The following is a 19314-nucleotide window of genomic DNA, read 5'->3' as shown; positions in this document are numbered from 1 at the left end:
TCCTTCTTTGATCAACTGGCGGCCTCCGACGATATCAACTCAATCGATACTCCCTTTGTTTACTGGATATCAGGTCAGAGAGATTCTGGTGGTGTGAATGGTGAATGGTGATTGGTTGAAGTCTGATGGTTAGGGACCAAATAAATTGGATATTCGTCAAGCAGGCAGATCGGAAGCTATCGGAAGACCAGTCACTGGCAGAAGCGATGGTGATATTAGAAATGTGCTGCCAAAGGACAATTCTGAATTGTATTTACATAGGCGCCCTGGTCCTGGCGGAGACAGGCAGACCCGGAAGAGGGAACCTGTGTAGTTCGAGGAATCAGATGTAACCACAAAAGGGGTCATGGCCCATGGGTATAGTGTTTTACGTTTGCAACACCCACATTCCGATATCCCTACAGAGAAAAAAAAATGTTCTATCTCATTGGCATCGGGATGTCCTCACCTGAGGATATCACTCTCAGCGGACTAAAAACGATCAAAGATAGTAAGAAGGTTTACTTGGAAGGTTATACCAGCGTATTGATTGATTCACAAGTAGAAGATTTGGTGAGCTAGTCTTCTGTACACTCCTTCTTTTGATTTGCATATATTTTTCTTCTTCTTCCGCTCTTGTTTATGTGGATCGGGCGGGGGGTTAAATTTTTCATCTTCGGTGTAGCAAGCCCTTTATGGTACGGATATCATCTTAGCCGATCGGGACTTCATCGAAACTCGATCAGACGAAATTTTGGACGAGGCCGCCGCGGAAGATGTTTCTCTCTTGGTTGTGGGTGATCCATTCGGGTGAGGGTTTCTTCGCCGAATTACAGGCCATCGCTTTTCAAACATTCCTTCAAAACCGAAAAATGCATGGCCTCGACCGGGGACGGCTTGCGATCAGCCGACAGAGTTAACATCCAGCTGCTTTGTTTTCCAACTATACTCGTTGCACGAAATATACTCGTTCCACGCAAAAAAAGAGCAACCACGCATGCAGATTTACTATTGAGATGCACGAAAAAGGGAATCAAATACCGAGTCATACATAACGTATCTATTCTGAATGCGATCGGATCGATCGGAATCAACCTATACCACTTCGGCCAAACGGTTTCGATCCCCTTCTTTAATGCGAATTGGAGACCTCAAAGCTGGTTCAAGAAAATCAACCAAAACTTCAGCATAGGTCTACATACATTGTGTCTTCTCGATATCAAGGTCAAAGAGCAATCCGATGAAAATTTGGCTAGGTTAGTGACTTATTTTTCTCGACCAACAACTCATCTTTTCAACCAAAGCTTCTTCAAATAATTCTGAGTTAGAGCTCTAAAACTGATTCTTGCTTTCTCTTCATTATCAAAATCCCAGGGGTCGCAAGATTTATGAAAAACCCCGGTACATGACCATCACCACGGCAATCGAACAAATATTATCGATCATGGAAGAGTTGAAGCAAGCAGATGAAAGCCTGACCGGAGAAGAGGAAGAGGAGCAGACAGAAGAGAAATACATAAACAGATTGACCGATCCTGACCAGATCTTATGTATAGCAGCATGCAGAGTCACCTCCAAAACAGAAAAATTCTTGGTCGGTACTATGTCGGAACTCGCGAAGTTGGAGCCCGAACAATTCGGAGGACCCTTGCATTCATTAATCATCCTGGGAGACGGTCCTTCGAGGAAAAACTTGAATCCGGTCGAGATCGAATTTCTTTCGGGCTTTGCTGTCGACAAACAATCCTGGTTGCAGCTCACCACCCCTTCAAGTGATTAATCGGCAACTTGAACTGCTGTCCTTTTGTCGTCTTTTCTTCTGCTACGCATCCCTATTTAGCATGTCACTGGGAACATTTTCTTTTCATTTTCTCTGTGAATCCAAGATACATTTTGTGTTCCCATGTTTGCCTATCCACTTAATCCCTTGGAGCTCGCACACACCAATTCACTACATGAGCTGGGCGGCGGGCCCCTTCCTCAACAGCAATCAATAGAACACTGATCCATAGAAACATACACTGCTGATCTTTAAAGTTGATGCAAAGCCAGAGAGAATCAGAGGGCCCCCAAAACGGCTGATCAGTATCAATTGGAGACTCAGGATTTCCCAATCAGGAAAAAATCAATGGCAGACGGGTGGTATAAGTGCGTGCAGTTCAATTTCCAGATAGGTAATCATGAGAATTTGAAGTATTCGTCTTTCTCCCAAAGTATGCCCGTCATTCCATGAACACAAAAAAGGGTTTGATGACAGCATGCGTACGACGCCTCACTTCGTTCTTTTGGTTATCAGCCAAGTCCTCACTTCACAAACAGCCGAAGACAAAATTGCTGCATACAGGCTGCGCCATGCTCGACGCGGCCACACCAAAAAGTGATGCCTCAATGGTGGATTGAACACCAGACCTTTCCATGATCAACAGTACTGACGACGTGCAACAGATGTACGAGTGGAACGCTCTACCACTGAGCTATTAAGGCAGGCGATGATGTTCCGAGCGAAATTTCAAGTTGTGTAGCTGAGAACACTGGGAATCATGCCACGAACTCGGAGAGAAAAGAGATTGAGAAATTTGTGCTCGGCTGTTTTCCCAAAAGCATCTCAAAATAAATACAGCAGGGGAAAACAAAGAATGAAAGAAAATGGCAGAATGAGCAAAATTACTTTGCATTTGTATTTATTTAGTTATTTACAAGTCTCTTCGGGGTAAGTCGGCGACGGTAGCGGTGGTAATAGTCAGCCAAGAGAGCCAACCGCCCGAAGGTTTCTGCCATTGTTTGTACGCCACATAGACCAATGCGGAGCCGGCGCCGATCAGACCACCGATGGACAGATAGAGCGTTAATCGATCGGTCGGCTTCTCGGCCCCTCCGGGTATCGACGAGTTCCTGAATATAGGGTAGATTCAAAGTTAGAGAAAATCTGGATAATATGCAACCCTATGCCCCATAGGCGGTTTTCGATGGAGTGAGAAACAAAAAATGACCAACGGGTTCGTCGCGATGTCGCATATGATGGGCCACAGATCGGCATTTTGATCGGTCTTCATGCTGACAGCGACTGGGACGCGCAAACTCAACTTCCGACAATAAACGTCTGGCTGGACTTCATGTCTCTAAAAGAAAAACAGCGCAATACTGAACGATGAGTCGAAAGTGGATTGTTGGGTGATCCAGATCACACTCAACTTGTTGGGCAAGGTCCAGGTCAGCCTTGCTTGCCACAAAAAGAGTGGGCACATGGTCGACTTTGAATTGTTGCTATGTAAAAGTGAGATACGCAAAAATCAGTTTCTTGACACACACAGCACATCAACGGTACTGATTGGTTTGGACTTGAATCAACATTTCATCACAACTCGATAAAATTGAACTGACTCTTAAGTTACTGATATAGGAAAATGAATTGGTATCTGAGCTGTCATAGACAAACACCAGAACGTCTGCCATCCCCAGTTTCTTAGAATTCCTCAGAATTTGACTAGATTCCCAGGCTGCGAATTCTTGAACCTATTCCAAACCCAACCCAAGTAAGACGATGATATTCAGTCAGCGTTACTTTACCGAGGTGATTGAATCCAATCAGACATGATACTCAACTTACAACCAGATATTTTTCTGCTCCTTTGTATTCAACACTGTTGACGACGGTAAGACTACCGGAATGGGTAGTTTCCTCCATGTAACGTTTTCCTGCTAGATTGCGACAAATAGAGCTTTTCCCGGAACCTACAGCTCCAAAGACGTAAATGAGATAGGTCGTACGATTGACCTTATTTTTCTTTTTCCGCTCAGCCTTGCGGGGCTTGGTGACGGTCAATGCAGTTGTGGTTGGTGATGGGTACCCCAAGTAGGCTAGGTAAGCAAGGGTCACCCGCGGATCTAGTAAAGTGGTCATGCTGAGGTGTCGAAGTTTCAGATCAATAGAAAAAATATGGTCGAGAAACTAAAGTCTTTTACCTCCATTGGGCCAGCCATCCCTGCAGGGTGACAGCACCTGCGTCGTTGGTCACTGTGGTATCGGGAAAACCATGATTGAGCCACGGATTACCAGGGGATGTACTGAAAAGATTTGTCAATTCTTCAAGGTTGAGTGCCCCATCCAAGTCCTGCCATGATAAATATAGGGGTAAGGGTACGAATCCATAGGAAACAATCTACATGAACAGAGAAAGTAACCTCGGCCAACCTTGTCAAATGCTTCGAATAAATCTGTGAAAAAAGTGTAGCCAGATGGGCTGAGTTCGGCTGAGCAGTCTGCCGGCACATCAAATCTGAATTCAAGCCGATGGAGTCAGTAATCAAAAAGGGAGCTCGATAGAAGATGGTGTATTTCAGCATACAAACCTGGGAGAGAGAAATGCTTCACGAAGACTCAAATCATCACCATAGCCGAACGCTCTGAGTACGCCCCATACGGTTTCCATTCTCCCTCTTTGAATGAAACATGTATGCAGGAATAAAAAGCCTTCCTCAGTGATATGACCTTCACCTGTTACAAATAGAGGGTTTCTCTTGAGCACATCAGTTTTGATAGTGGTAAGTTCTTTTGATTGAAGCGGCACTCCAAAACATTTCCTCTGAAATCGTAATTCACGTGGTTTTGATTTGTTTCACGTGGGCATGATTTGTTCAAGGAAAGGTAAATCAGATATCGCAGTCGCAAGAATTGGAGCTAGATGATCGTTGGGCCAACTGCTTACCTGAAACTCATGTAATTCTTCATCGTCCAATACTTGATCTTTGTTTATGTCGCTCAGCTTGAATATCCGAGTGAGAGCATCGACACAGGCAGGTTTCATGATCTTGAAAAGTCGTTCAATGGAGAAACAGGCAACTAAATGTCAGCGGAAACTGTGGATTCCAGAAGTCGAAGAGTTTGAAAGAGGCGAGTACATGTTCTCGAGAGTCGTAAAGGGGTGCGGTGGGATGAAGGACGGCATTCTGAGCAAGATAGAAGGTTTCGCTGATGTTCTAGTTTGAAGTAGGAGTTATGATCTGTTTAGTGCATTTGAAGGAGATAAAAAAAAGATGCGCAGAAACTAATAACTTACAACTGAGGCCAGCGCACTGCATTCTATACATGTTTCGACTTCTTTGAATTCCCTCATCAGTGGGGCCAGCTCTGGAAAAGCACGAAGTTGAGCTCGCTAGAGACCATCTGTTGGGGAGTTAAGGGCGCACTGACCGGATTGGAAAGCCTCATTTGAGACATCATTGCCGCCTCTCAAGTCCAGTTTATTACCAACGAGTATGACGGGTCTAGAATTCCGATGCCAAAAACATATAGAAAAGGTGGTGTTTGGTTGATCAGGAAGAGCCTCCTCAGAAAATCGAATCTCTCTGTGAAGGAGCGTAAGAATTGAAATTGGCCATGTACCTACACATTCACACCCAACGATCGTATAGTTGGAAGCCAGTAAGTCGTGATCCTGTCAAACGATACAGGCGCCTCGACGGAGTAGATGATGACCACGACATGTGCCTTCCTGATCTCAGATTCTAAATGGTAACGGTCTTCTGGCCGGGCTGTAACGGTTCGGAGGGCGTTGGAAGAAAAAACTCGTTGTTGGAATTGTGCTTTCAGATAAGGGAATATCTTTTTGAAGTAGAATTATTTACAGGATGTATCGATTAGATGGGTTGTAATATCCGGAGTCACCTCGGGTGGAATCGAGACTTCCGGCAAGACCAGTCCCGGAGGCAAGTCGTAAAATCGTTCTTTAATCAATGAGGTAATAATCGTACTACATAATCAAACAGGGTTCAAAGGGTCAAAACATGAACATCAAGCAAGCGCGTCAGATCCAATTAGCGCACCTCTTTCCAACCCCATCGTCTCCACAAACAACTACCCTGATATCTCTCCGGGCCATCCTGAATTCTAACGGTGACAGTGGCAGTCAGTTTCTGTGATGATAGGTTTCAGGCTGAGCTTGATCGATGTACTGGGCTGGCTGTGGATGATAGTGGTGGTGTTGTCGAGTGCTCCCGGAGCCTGGAGGTGGGAAGCACACCGCTTACAAGCATATTGTACTTCTACTTCAGGGCGGGTGGGGGGCTACCGATGCAGGGTCAAAGCCTGCTCGGCCCGACTGGAGTTTCTTGTCCCAACATTTGTCTCGATACCATCAACATGTTCTCATCAGCATCCAGGCCGATATGTCGTCTCAGTCGATCACTATTCAGGGGGAATTCACGTGCGTCATTGGATACCAGCATCTTCATTGCAACGCTCAACAATGCCCTCTCAAGTTGTCATCGGAAATTATCCCAAGCAGCCAGTGCAACTGATATCGAGGCGAGCTGCTTCTTCGAGATTCCCATTTTCCAATACGCTCCGCTAATTTCTATTTTTGTTCCCTTATCGTAAAAATCAGGTTTCTAAACTGGCTATCAGGACTACTGACACACCAAGAGCGAAAGTACCGGCATCAGAACTAAAGTTTGGGCAAACGTTCACCGATCACATGTTGATAGTCAAGTGGACACGACAGAATGGATGGAAAGCACCCGAAATCAAGCCATATGGAAATTTAGAGATCGATCCTTCCGCATCGGTACTTCAATATGCTACCTGTTTGTTCGAGGGCATGAAGGCTTACAAGTCCAGTGATGGGAGGATTCGTCTCTTCCGCCCTGAAATGAACATGAAGCGAATGAATCAGAGTGCTCGACGTTTGGCATTTCCAGTTTTGTAACTTTTTTCTGCAGGACAACTTTTTTTGATCACCATATAAAGTTTCTGTACCAGTTGCCTCACATTCGCCTAGGTCTCCATTCACTAATCAGTCGGGTTATTTTTTTGTTTTCGATTTTTAGAGTTTTGAAGGAGAACATCTGCTAGAATTGATCAAAAAATTAGTCAAATTGGATGGGGATTGGGTTCCGACCGAAGCCGGTCATTCATTATATATCCGCCCAACAATAATCGGAACAGGCGCGGGCTTAGGAGTGGGGCCGCCGACAGAACTAACTTTATTCGTGATTTGCTCGCCCGTCGGGCCATACTACCGTACTGGATTCAAACCAATTTCCTTGCTCGCTAGCTCCAAGTACTGTCGGGCGTGGCCTGGTGGTTCTGGTGCTTTCAAGTTGGGGGCTAATTATCCAACTGGATTTTTGCCTCAAATGGAGGCTAACAGCGATGGCTTTGAGCAAATCCTTTGGCTTTTCGGAGACCATGATCACCTCACTGAAGTAGGAACGATGAACTTATTTGTTGCTCTTGAAGATCAATCTGGAAGTTAGTACCCGTTTGAGTTTTACTTTGACCTACCACTGATAAAACAAAAAGGCAGGCGGCAGGAGAGGGTTTTACATCCAATCGCCATGAAGCTGACATACTCATTTGAATCAATGTCGTCTGATATGCTTCATAAATATTTGTAATCCACAGTGACAGAGCTAGTAACCCCACCGTTGGACGATAAAATTCTGCCAGGAGTGACCCGCTGTTCAGTGTTGGAACTACTCAGAAATCACTTGGACGGTTCCCAGCGTCTAGATGGTCTACCAACGAAGTTCAAACTATCTGAGCGACCTATCACCATGATCGAGATGCTTGAAAGATCGCAATCGGGCCGTCTCAAAGAAGTTTTTGGCACAGGGACTGCTGCTATAGTTTCATCCGTTGAACGAATCGGGTGCGTAGTTTTTAGGGATTTATTGTGCACTCACACATAATAAATTAATGCTTTTCATGATTTTTGTGACTTGGCCTATGGATAGTTACAAGGGGAAAGATATACACGTTCCAGTTGGACCTGCCGGGTTGGGGCTCTTTGCGAATGTTATTCAACGTGAAATCTTAGGGCGACAAACCGGCGAAATTCCCAGTGATTGGGCTGTAGTTATTTAAAGGTCTATTTAGGTTGACATCAAGTATATGTGAAATTTATCCCCCAAGAGGCCCTGCTTGGTTTTTTCCCTTGAACATCGACGCGCAAGCCCAGCCAAACACGAATGGAGTTTCTCATCTCACTAACTAATTTGTGTGTGAATACCTAACCCTGACTGTCCATTTATATCCTTGCAACATGTATTGTCTGGGACATTTATCCCAGGTGTTGGAGATCCTATTGTACCATCGCAAGAGCTGATGATGTCATTTCCGTTGCAACTGAGATAAATGTGATGAAGCAGCAGGGAAAACCCTATTGGAGGCTAAATTGCCCAAGATCTACTCTGTGAACTAGTGAAGCAAGCTCCCAGCAGGAGGGACTCTGAGCAATGCCAAGACTTGCAAGGATATAGTCATGTTATTGTGGTTACAGAGTACAATGAAATCATGCACACATTGAAAACAGTTTAGAATCCATCAGTTTTTTCCACTATCACTGTGGAACGAATTCATATTCTTGAGCTTGGTGGTTATGTGCTGAATTTATGACTACTAGATTTCAAGGCAGCTATACACTGCACTTGAAGGGTTTTATCCTCACCGCTGCTCATTTTGGTCTGGCCAGTCTCAAATGTTTCAATTGAAATCTACTTAATTTGTTTGAAAAGTTGCAGAATTCTCAACAGAGTGGAATCCCTCCGGGTCAAAGTGGATGTCTTGTAGTTGAAGAGGTTGGGACCCTGGAGATCCCCAACTAAGACTCCATATGTAAATCTAGGGAAATATGGGTTTTGGATGCCTGCAGAAATCAATTCTTTTTCAGCTGAACCCAGATTTAGATACATATTCCATCAGTATCATTTTTTTCCAGGGAAGAAAAGTTGAAATTTGAATATGTCCCACATATGGAACATTTGATAGCACTAAAGAAGAGACTGTGAAATCAGCGCCATTACGGAAAATTTGTTAAGTGTTTGTGGAACAACTGGGTGAAGGCAGGTGAAGAGGGAAATAGTGCTAACAGATTTTTCTTGTAGATTCTTGTGGTTTGTGTTCAAACCAATCTAATAAGTTGTAACCTCATGAAACTCTGTGAATACCTAGAATATTTATGCACTACCAATAATTACCATGTTGTAAGACTCAAAAGTGGTTGTGAAACCCTTTTGCTGAATGGAGAAGGGGATGGTGGAGTTGCAAGCTCTGCCTTTCTAACTACCAGTTAACAAGACCCACCAAGGTAAGCTTGGCAAGTTTCAATCACGTGATAGGATTGGTTGGTTCAGGATGAAGTTGTCCAATCAATATGTGTGATGTATAGAGGATTAATCAGTGTTGGTGATGAAGATGTGAAGAGGGGGAATTGAACTGAGGTTGGGTGAGGTATTGTTATCAATGAAAAGAGTGGGGATGGAACCCGTCAGGTGAGGTGTGAAGGGTGTGGGAGCACTATGCTTCAGCCAGTATTGGAACCAAGGACAGGGTACTGGCACTAGTCACTTGTTATATTGATGACAAGAAAAATGTGTTAGAATTTGTATTGCACTTGTGAGGGTAATAATATAAAATTGTAGGTATTATATAGTTTGGTGTGATGTTGAGTGATATGGTGTGATGTGGGTGAAATTGCCAGTATGGAGAACAAATGCCTGGAGAGAGGCTTCCTTTTGTACCCATGGGTGAGGGATTTGAGCTCCAGGGGAACAGGATTTGGTGGGCTAAATAGCTAATGGGGCACATCCCTACAATATATAGTTTGACAGGAGCACAGCCTCAAAGGGACCTACCCTAAAGAAACAGGGTGCTACCTACAACAGAAAGGGTACAACCATGGGTCCATGCAGAGTATTATAAATAAAAGCAAAAGTATGCATATTCATTATGCATATGTAATTCAAATTCAGCTTGAAGAACAATAAGCAAGAGAAAAATTCCCAGTGACAGGTTGAAATCCATGTAACTCCTAAACCGGTGGAGATAGAGGGGTCATTCCAGTGGGTGACTACAGGTGATTTTGTGTGGAAATTCCATTTCTGGGGTTAATTTTGAAATATCTTTCATGTGAAAATAAGAAAAAGATTTTTCTTACATTTTTCTGCATAGAAACACAGGAATAAATACCACAACATGCACTACTACTCACTACACTATGGGTGCAGTTGGATGGCGGGCAACTGCAATTTACGTAAGTATCATAATTAAAGATCCTTAATTATGCTGAAAAAAACTTTTTTCACGCAGCATTTCCCCACTGTAGGGAATGGAAATGCTGTGCAAAAAACCGTTATGAACAGAATTCAAGGATTTTTAATGGACACGGTCTGGGAGAACAAAAATCATGGCATATCCAATCAATACCTCCCAGCGGCCTTGCTGGATTATTACCCCAACATTGGCTCCCTTTTACATTGGAGGTGCCACAACCTTTGCCCCTGGAGACAGGCAAATGCCATTGCACAACCTGACCAACTATTCCACATTTGGCCATGTATCCAAGTGCAGCTTGCAACAATCCAACATTTCCCTGCATCATTCCCAAATGCAGGTCACCAAAAAAGGGCTTCTAACTTGCAATTTTCAAAGGTACTCAATGCTCTTTGAATGTATAGCCATTCAGCAAGCTGAATTCTTTGATTTCAGACATCCCATTTGATCTCCAGGCTCTTGAACCTTGAGAGTGCCATCTGTGATATGTACGTGTAAGCTATGTACATGGAAGCCTGTGCTGCAGAGCCCACACCACAGCCCATAACACCCTTTAGCCTCTGCTTCTTGGCCTTTGCTCCACTTGATCTCTATCTTCAAAAATATTCAATCATTCCCTTCCTCAAGATATCCATTTGACACCCCCTTCTCTTTTTCTTCCTTGCATCACTCCTCAGCAACATCAGATTGCCACTTCATCAACCACATATGTAATCATGTTTGTTGCTCCCATCCTCTCACTAAATACATCAATTGTGTTTTCCCAATTTTATGGGGGGGGCAATCAAACTCAAATGTCACCAACTTCAATCACTTCCTCGACAATACTGTTTATCAACATTTTTTTTCTCCGCTCACAGTGTCTACTACTTCTCCTTATTTGATCTGATACTCTTTAGTTTGTCTGTTCTCTTTCCACCCAAATCTTCATCTTATTTTGGTATGCTTTTTCTTTTCTTTTCTTTTCTTATCATCAACCTTGTTATCTACAAATAGTATCTAACTCTTGTTCACATTAGTTCTGGTTCTAGTATCAGTAATCAATCCTGTTTTTCTTCATTATACCTTAATCAAATTGTCTCCCTGTGCTTAATTAAATAGAAGGGAAGCATTAGCACCTTTTCCTCTTAGCTTACAGCATATAAAGCATCCCTTTCAAGCTCTTATCTCCTGTCTGGGAAGTTTGACAATGTTTACTTTAATTTTTCTTTTCTTACGTTATGCTTGTGTCCCAACTGTAAGTCATTTATGGTGTTCAAAATTGCATAAGATTTTTTTACATAAAATCATAAACTGCAATTTTGGCTGGGAGATGACACTTTAAGTTTTATGCATGCTCACATCTCCCAGCCAAAATTGGCTTTATGATTTTATGTAAACCGTGACATGTGCAATTTTGAACACCATAATTATCAAGTTGGCTTCTTTTATCTTGATCATTGAGATGGTTGTGAAAAAGATGGAGAGGTTCTTCACAAATTTTAACATAATAACTCAAGAAAAAATATCTGTAACTCTCAAATACAAAGCATCTTCTGCACAAGAGGTTCAACAAAGGGGGGTATGGATGATGACAGGTTTTTTCATGTATTCAAGGTGAGGGTGTAAAGAGAAAGTCTTTCACAAGCTTTCCCACAATACTTTTAGGAATCCTAAGGCTTGGTAATATTTTATTCAGAGCCACCTGCCCCCTTTGAAAACCAAAACAGGAAGATGGACAAACAAAAATGAGGAAGATATCTAGTCTTGCCGCAATCAAAGCAGACAAGTGTGCAGTGCATAATCAAAGGACAACAAAGCAAATAATCTAAGACAAGAAGGATGGCAGTGTCTATGGCAAGGATGCGTTGAGCATGATGGGGTGGAAAATATGATTGACTAACAGTAACAGTGATATTACATGTGATCATCATTATCGTCGAAGGAAGAAGATGATGATTCCCGATGGGGGCGTTCTAGCTGACGAGAGAGCAAGTTTTCCATTGACAGACGCTCATACTGACCGTCGAGAGAAGCCTGTTTATGACTGACCGGACCACCAACGAGCTGGGCGTGGGCTGGGTCCAAGATGGACGACTTGGCGCTGGTAAATCGTCGGTAGAAGTGGATGAGCAGGTTGATGTACAGATAAAGTAGACAACCGATCGACACTTGGCCGAGAACATAGGTCGCATGGTCGACGCCAATCCGAGAGATCAAAATCAGTTGTTCCTCTGTGGCTGACATGAACATGACCCTTGAAAAGCCAAATCAAACGTCAACTGATCATGTTTTGAAAAGACCATGTTTTTTTCGCAGAGTGGACGTACCCGCTGATGGTCAGGAGGAGCGGCGTGAGATGATCAAGCGCGTCTAGTCCGGGCTCAGGCTGGGCATTGGGGACGGATGAAGAGTGCCGGACGACGGTGATGATCTTAACGAGTCCGGCAGCCATTAGGGTGACCCCGAAGGCGCCATGGACCCGGGTGGAGAGCTCCAGCGATTGCTGGTGCGACTGGAACGCCCAGCCGGTGATGATGATCACTAGCCCAGAGATCACCGAGCGTCGGCCGCCCCGTGATAGATAGATCCCTAGCCCGCCCGCACTTGCCCAAATCACTCCCAGAAATGTATGCTGCAGGTCTTTGTGTGACCAATGTGGCCCCGCCGAAAAGAATACACCATGTTCCCTATGGATTGTTTCTTTCCTTGTCAGTTAGCAAACAATTGTTTCGCAAAAATCGCAATAGCATGAAGATTGCTCTTACGTGAACGTATTCACGACTCCCCAAGCCGTAATCACACAGCAATCCAAATACTCTTGACTGATCTTACGGAACCGTAACCAGGGTCTTCCAAACTCCAACATGCTGAGCATTACGACGCCATAGCCGACAAAAGCTGATCCCATCTACCAATAATATATTCATGCACGCAAGAAAGATGAGCGGTCTCCAAACAAAAACATAAGACATACTTGACAAGAAGATCCAGACACTTACAATCATATGTGCTATACATTGTCCCAGATGATCGCCGTAGCAAAAGCTTAAGCTAGCCACCTAACGCAATACCCAAAAAGATTAGGAAATAAAAATAAGCCTCAGAGTCTGGGATTTGTTTTGGAGAGGACGAGCGAGAGGATGGTGACAAGGAAAAGGAGGCCCACAACACCGAGTAAGATCTGTATCCAAGAGAGAAGAAAGAAAGATTTACCGATGATCGAATGAGTGAGTTGGATAGTGGATCTGAAAGTGGAAGGTTCGAGTCGATGAGATTTGAGGAACAAGCCTTGAATGATCTGAGCGAGCAAGAGCAAGAAGAGGGCGGAACCGAGGGTGGCGTGTAGGGTGGGTGGGTAAGGATGGCGTGCGGCCAGATGAGGGAGCGTCGTTGCGGGGAGGGAGAGGAGCAGGCCTGCAATAGCCTGGACGGGCGCATGGAGCCGGGAGCGTGCAAGGCCGAGGATGACGCCGATGGGCAGGAGAAACCCCCATGTGAGCAGCTGAAGAAAGATGTGGACGACCACTAGCGCTGGGGGCCTCTGTTGAAAATGAAAGTTCCCCAATTAGCTTCCCTGTTGTGGCTTCTCGAATGATCGAACCGCTTACTATCGGCAGACTTCCCGGTGGGGTTGGTGGCTCTGAGGAATGACCATTGTGACCGGCAACGAGCTGGGCGGCGAGAAACAGAGGGAAGAGGCCGGCGTTCTTTGGAGTGCTCCGGTTCATTTCGGTGTAGATCCGACGCTTGAAAAAAGTCAAGAAGAGGCAGAACCAAGTGGGCGATGGGGTCAGTCTTGCTGTGTCCTTATATATACCCCCTCGAAAAAGCAATGACTTACACGCAGGGAGACCTATGATCGATGGATCAGGATCAAGTCATAGGGCTGCCAATGTGCCGACAGGCAACTTTCGAGCAAACATGACAATGTCGTGAGAGAGTGGAGCGCACACAAGAAACAGGCTCAAGATGTGCAAAGCGCTGTACTTCGGAGGAACTTGCCATGCGTTCTTGTTGAGGCAAGTGAAAGATGAAGGCTTCCTTATCTTGTCTGGCAATCTTCAGAATCGATCGCCTATCTCCTAATGTTAAGTACAATAGCGATTATAGATTGGATGGGGCAATTTGCTTTCATTAATTCTTGGATGTGCCCATCCAAAGTAGCGCTGAGGACATCCTAGAGCCACCGAATCATTTGATCACTTCCAACAGCTTTTCTCGGTTCTAAACACTATGTAGAAAAGCCGAGACCTAGCTGGCACAAGAACGGTCGCATCTTCGCTCAAACAACAGGTAAATATGTACTTCGACTCCTCAAGGATTCATACATAACATAAGTGGCATATAAGCATAGGTAAATCGACGGCCCCTAGAAGAGAATTAGATGAAACTGATCACAAAATATACTACACATATTACAGTTTGGTTTCAATTCTTGAGTGAGGAAAAATCCAAGGTGTTTGGACTTGGACAAAAGATTACCAAGATTATAAAATAGAACAAGAACATTAAGGAAAAGCCAAGGAGCTCGGTGACCGGGGATATTACGACGTGTTTATCTGATTGGGCTGGCCTATTTACGACTGCCTTGCAATTCTCATGCCTGGATAGGAATGACAAGAAGTACTTGCGTCAGTTGTTATTTTCTGGTGTTCATGGAGAGTGCAGGAAGGGTTGACACTTCAACGAACCGAGTTGTTCTGAGTGTTAATAGAATCTGAAACATCCTTCTTGAAGAGCCCGGCTCCCAGTCCCACACCAACTCCCAATCCGCCTCCCAATCCGCCGCCCATCAGGAGTCCTGGGTATCCGACACCGTAGCCGCCATTGAGCCAGCCACTTCCAAAGATATTTGCACCATAGCCAAGACCGTAATTCCAGAGAGGGTTGTAAAAGGGCGACATCCCGCACCCGATGGAGTACAAGCCGAAGCACTCGGATTTCGACTGGCCTTTGTTCTGGGTTGTTTGGACCTCGGCTCGTGTAGCAAGGCTGGGGATCGCAAGGGCGCTCTGGATGAGGGCAAGGAAGAAAGCGGCGAGGAAGAAGCAGTGCATGTTTTTGGTGGGTTTGTAGAAAGTTTTGGGGTTTGTGGGCGGATGCGGATGATATGAGTTGATTGGAATCTGGGAGGATGGTGAGCTATGGTGGGCTTCCAAACGGCTCTTTAAATATCTTTTGGATGCTGGCTCCGTCCAGCACTCGTGACTCAAGGACAAGCTCACGCCGGTTACGCTCTGTCTCGGTGCTCATGGAATATTCGCTCAACTTTCCGGGCAAGACAATGATGAGGTGGATGAGGCTGGATGATTCCCTCAACCGGTTTCAAGGGCCTGGCCCTACCCTGTGAATGTTCACCCTCATCCACGATCACCATCAACACCGAGCGTGTACAGCCTCGAACTTAACACAAGCGTCCCCTCCTCGGGGGAGCGTAGCGACCTCCGAAGGAGGGACTTGCCTCTAAAGTCGCATGTCTCGCCCTACAGGATCGAGACAAATGGCAGGGAGGACCCTACGCTCCCCCATTTTCCCCAATACCTCCCTGTTTCCTCTTGATTCATCCCGCGCCCTTTGCACCATTGGAATGGCAAGCTTCTTGGCTTATTTTTGCCCACTTCAAACTCCCCCATATCCATCCCCCCTGGCAAGAAACGTCCTGTAAATTTTTTTACATGGCAGATTTATGTGACCAATCCCCCCCTTCGAGACCGCGCGGGCTCAGGGAATTTCATATTTTGAGCCCAAAAACGGCTGGATCACCACTCCAGAACCACTCCAGGGCAGGAGGAGTGGGCTAGTAATCATGGGGGCCAGTTGGGTAAAAATGGTGAAATGGAAGCTGAGATTGCAGACTACAAGTCTGTCTAATCAGATTTTTTTTAAACTAAAAACTACATTTTTAAAAACATTTTGAAAAGGAAATAGGTGTTTTTTTGCCATAAATTCTCGAGTCTGTAGGGCCAATGGTGGGACTTTAGAGGTAAGCCTCTCCTTTGGAGGCGCTTTGCGCCTCCTCGGAGAGACTTAGTTAAGCTTGGTACAGCCTCTCTGTCAACCGCACGAAGTGCGGGAGAGGCTTGTGTCTAAAACGCGCATGCTTGCGTGTCACAGTTGGGCTTCTGAGGTCCTTTTTTTTTGTAAAAATCCTATAAAATACACCCAAATACCCAGTCAATAAGAAGGTTGGGCAGGGTGTGCCCAAGATGGGGGTCTTCATCCCCATCAAGAAGGATTTTGAATTTTTCAAAAATTGTATGTGTAGGATTTTTTACAGGGTGGGTGAATTTTACAAACTATGTTTTACAATGCCCCCCCATTGTAAAGTGGGGGTATGTGGCACCAACCACACAATGTAAACTAACAGGTTGTAAATCACAACTTGTAATTCACACCCTGGTGACCTGTAACCTGTACTTTTACAAGCTGTCATGTTGCAATGCATGTTACAATGTATGTAAAACTGCATATAACCTAGCAATCAATTAACTTTACAATACCTTACCTTACAATGCCTCAAACTTGAAGCTCAACATAACCTCTGGGAAGATTATATAACCGTTGGCCTAAGTAGGGCTAGTCCCAACCATCTTCCCATTGGTTCAGTCAACAATATCCAGCTTTATGTACCCGGTGTAGTCGTTATTCCTGTGTTTTGCAGGTGAAAAATTCAAACTTTTATGAGTACCCTCTAAAAGCCTCAAGATACAGACAAACAGACGTCAGAAATGGAATCTACGGCCAAAATAACCGTTAGTCACCCACTGAAACCACCCTCATATCTCTACTGGATCAGAAGATACATAAATAACCACCTTTCACACACCAGTCCAGGACATTTCACATATGAGTTCACACCCGGTTTCACACACAATTCAGCTCTAGGATACTGTGCATAGGATATTGAAGATTTCATATTGAATTACTTTGTTTCTTTTATTTTCTTCCTTTTCTTATACTCAACCACAAGTTGGCCGCTGTTTTCACATTGCATATATATGACACTCATGTAACCCCCTCTTTGTTTACTATATAAGGAGGCCTCTGCCTGCTGGTTGTTTCCTTCCCTCATGCCATCTGGCTCCCATCATCTATCTATTCACCTGTCACAGTTATTTATTACACATACGTATCACAGTTACTTGCAATTCACACTCATAGTTGATTTCACAAACCTTTCACAAGCCTCTGAAGGTACTGGGTTCCAATCCTGGTGGAAGAATAGCTTTCAAACCTTGACCTTCTCTTTCTCACTTTATATACCCTCTGCTCACGGACCTGGGTTCAAGCCCCAACCAAGTCATCAGTATTTTCTGCCCATTTCAGACATCTCATCTGTTTCTTAGACACTTAGAACTTTCCACCATAAAATCCAACTATACTCTTCATCTCCAAACATATCCTTATCCATGAATAAAACTGCCAAGCTTAGCTTGGTGGTCTTGTTTTCTGATATCCAGAAAGGCAGAGTTTTGCACCTCATCCATACCTTTCGCCATTCAGCAAAAGGGTCTCACAACACCTTTTGAGTCTTACACAGGTTGCACAGGGTCACACCCATTGACCCTAAGCTTGAATATTTCATCTGAACAAACTCCTCCCTTCAAAATTACCAAGTACGTGCATATCCTGGTCCAGAAACCAGTTACACATCCTGGACCTACTGATATTCATTGCACTATTGCCCAATTACCAGCACCACCCGCAGCTGACAACAATCTCCAACTTCATACACACACTAGAAAGCACTTGCAACCTTCATCCACAGCTGCCAAGAAGGCACAAAGAAATGCAGCCAGGAAAACGTGGTCTATCACCACCTAGACCTCCACATCCATCAATTTTCCTCAAGCTTGATCCAGGGCGTCTTCAGCTGGCTGCTAGGCAAGGTGTGTGCAGCCCTCCTGCTCAACTAGCAGACGTGGCTGGGTGTTGATCTGGGCGGCCAACAAACCATTTGGCCAGACAAAACACATCTCAAGTTTTATCCCAACATCTCTGGCCAAGTCAATTTTCAAGGCTGGTGTATCGTTGAGAATCCTGCAACGCTTGAACCCGTTTCACCCGATCTGTCTCACGTATCCTGCCAAACAACATGGCCAGTCTCGGTGGGTATGGACCCCTACAGACCTGGAAAAGTACTTTTTTCTGTACGCATCTGCTTGTTTATCTACATATCTAGCTTGGTGGGCTTGCTGAGTACATGCTTTCCGCATTTGGGCACCAATTCATACAGAGTCTATAAAGCATTTAACAGACAGAGGCACGACATGAAACTTCAAATATCTGCGTGGAGACACACCACGGATGTTTGCTCAGCACTTGCGTGCAAGTGACATCACCCCTCTCTTTAGGAACCCTTTAAGATCTCTTTAAGGACTTGGCTCCAAGTGATGTGTAATTTTGTGCTGAATTTTTGCTGAAGTTATGCTGAATCTTTATGAAGTCATGTTGGAAAGGGTCTGATATCATATTGATACCAACTGCAACTTGACCATATATATTAATTTAACTCTTTAAAAACATATGTACAACCACACTGCAATGAATTGTCAACTGCTTGGCAGAAACAATGGTTTCTTCTATTGAAACTATATAATATATTTTGATTAATCATGGGTTTATACCAGGGGAGCTTTCTCAGCACTTGCATGCAATTTTAATTATTCAATGATTTCTTTTACCTTTTAAATTTACTGGCGGAACCCTACTAATGAGACAGTGAATGTTGTGAATTTGGACATTATCAAGGATGGCATTTCAAGGCTTGCCTGATGCGGTGGAGCATAGATTTTGGTTAATTGTTTATGTGGTTCCATTGTGTTTGTTGTGTGGCACTTGGTTTGCAATTAAAACAAAGTTGTGTTGCATTGTTTCATTTGAGGGTGTTGGTCCCCGGTGATACAGACCTGGTGTTTGGATATCTACCCGCTGATGGTGCTGAGCCTGGTAAAGGTGGTGTATGGGGTGCCGGTGATCATTTCCTGATTGGGAGTACAGCACAGCGGTGTGTTCCCTAATTTCATAAGAAATACATCAAGCATGTAGATCAACTTGATATATGATCTTGGAAGAGAGGATTCTGATAAAAAACTCTTCAGCAAAATTCCTGATGGATCTGTTTTCTAAAATAAATTCAAGTCTGAACACAAAGATTTGGGTAGTAAATTTGAAACATTTGGATGTATTAAATATTTAACAGCGAATTTTTGGTGTGTCTTATCTAAAATTAAATTCCTCTCTAACAGTTCTTTTGGATTAAATCTTCATTACTCTCCATTTCAGTTTTCCAGTATGTATTC

At 44.2% G+C, this 19314-nt stretch overlaps 4 protein-coding genes across 4 annotated transcripts; 2 read left to right on the top strand and 2 right to left on the bottom strand.

Annotated features, from left to right (window-relative positions):
- Window positions 1–414: 414 nt before the first annotated feature.
- PtA15_4A270 (uncharacterized protein) lies at window positions 415–1759 on the top strand (the record flags this gene model as incomplete). Its single annotated transcript, XM_053168137.1, has 4 exons — window positions 415–552; window positions 665–789; window positions 966–1235; window positions 1354–1759. 4 exons carry the CDS (start codon window positions 415–417, stop codon window positions 1757–1759), a joined length of 939 nt encoding a protein of 312 aa, XP_053019376.1.
- A 913-nt stretch (window positions 1760–2672) lies between these two features.
- PtA15_4A269 (uncharacterized protein) lies at window positions 2673–5858 on the bottom strand (the record flags this gene model as incomplete). The annotated part of the gene is made up of 15 exons (XM_053168135.1): window positions 2673–2871; window positions 2974–3098; window positions 3172–3243; window positions 3361–3492; window positions 3587–3881; window positions 3943–4091; window positions 4172–4256; window positions 4330–4562; window positions 4686–4787; window positions 4879–4956; window positions 5037–5107; window positions 5171–5244; window positions 5367–5511; window positions 5605–5729; window positions 5803–5858. The coding sequence occupies 15 exons, from the start codon at window positions 5856–5858 to the stop codon at window positions 2673–2675; spliced, it is 1941 nt and encodes a 646-aa protein (XP_053019375.1).
- Window positions 5859–6049: 191 nt separating this feature from the next.
- On the top strand, window positions 6050–7843 carry PtA15_4A268 (uncharacterized protein; the record flags this gene model as incomplete). Its single annotated transcript, XM_053168134.1, has 5 exons — window positions 6050–6283; window positions 6363–6674; window positions 6805–7228; window positions 7382–7628; window positions 7714–7843. The coding sequence occupies 5 exons, from the start codon at window positions 6050–6052 to the stop codon at window positions 7841–7843; spliced, it is 1347 nt and encodes a 448-aa protein (XP_053019374.1).
- A 4083-nt stretch (window positions 7844–11926) lies between these two features.
- PtA15_4A267 (uncharacterized protein) lies at window positions 11927–13740 on the bottom strand (the record flags this gene model as incomplete). Its single annotated transcript, XM_053168133.1, has 6 exons — window positions 11927–12266; window positions 12340–12699; window positions 12778–12920; window positions 13012–13071; window positions 13179–13553; window positions 13621–13740. 6 exons carry the CDS (start codon window positions 13738–13740, stop codon window positions 11927–11929), a joined length of 1398 nt encoding a protein of 465 aa, XP_053019373.1.
- Between the last annotated feature and the right edge of the window lie 5574 nt (window positions 13741–19314).

The sequence above is a fragment of the Puccinia triticina genome, chromosome 4A, assembly GCF_026914185.1.
Source record: "Puccinia triticina chromosome 4A, complete sequence".
Classification (NCBI taxonomy): domain Eukaryota; kingdom Fungi; phylum Basidiomycota; class Pucciniomycetes; order Pucciniales; family Pucciniaceae; genus Puccinia; species Puccinia triticina.
Note: the sequence above shows the minus strand (reverse complement) of the source record. Positions and strands in the feature narration are given on the sequence as shown.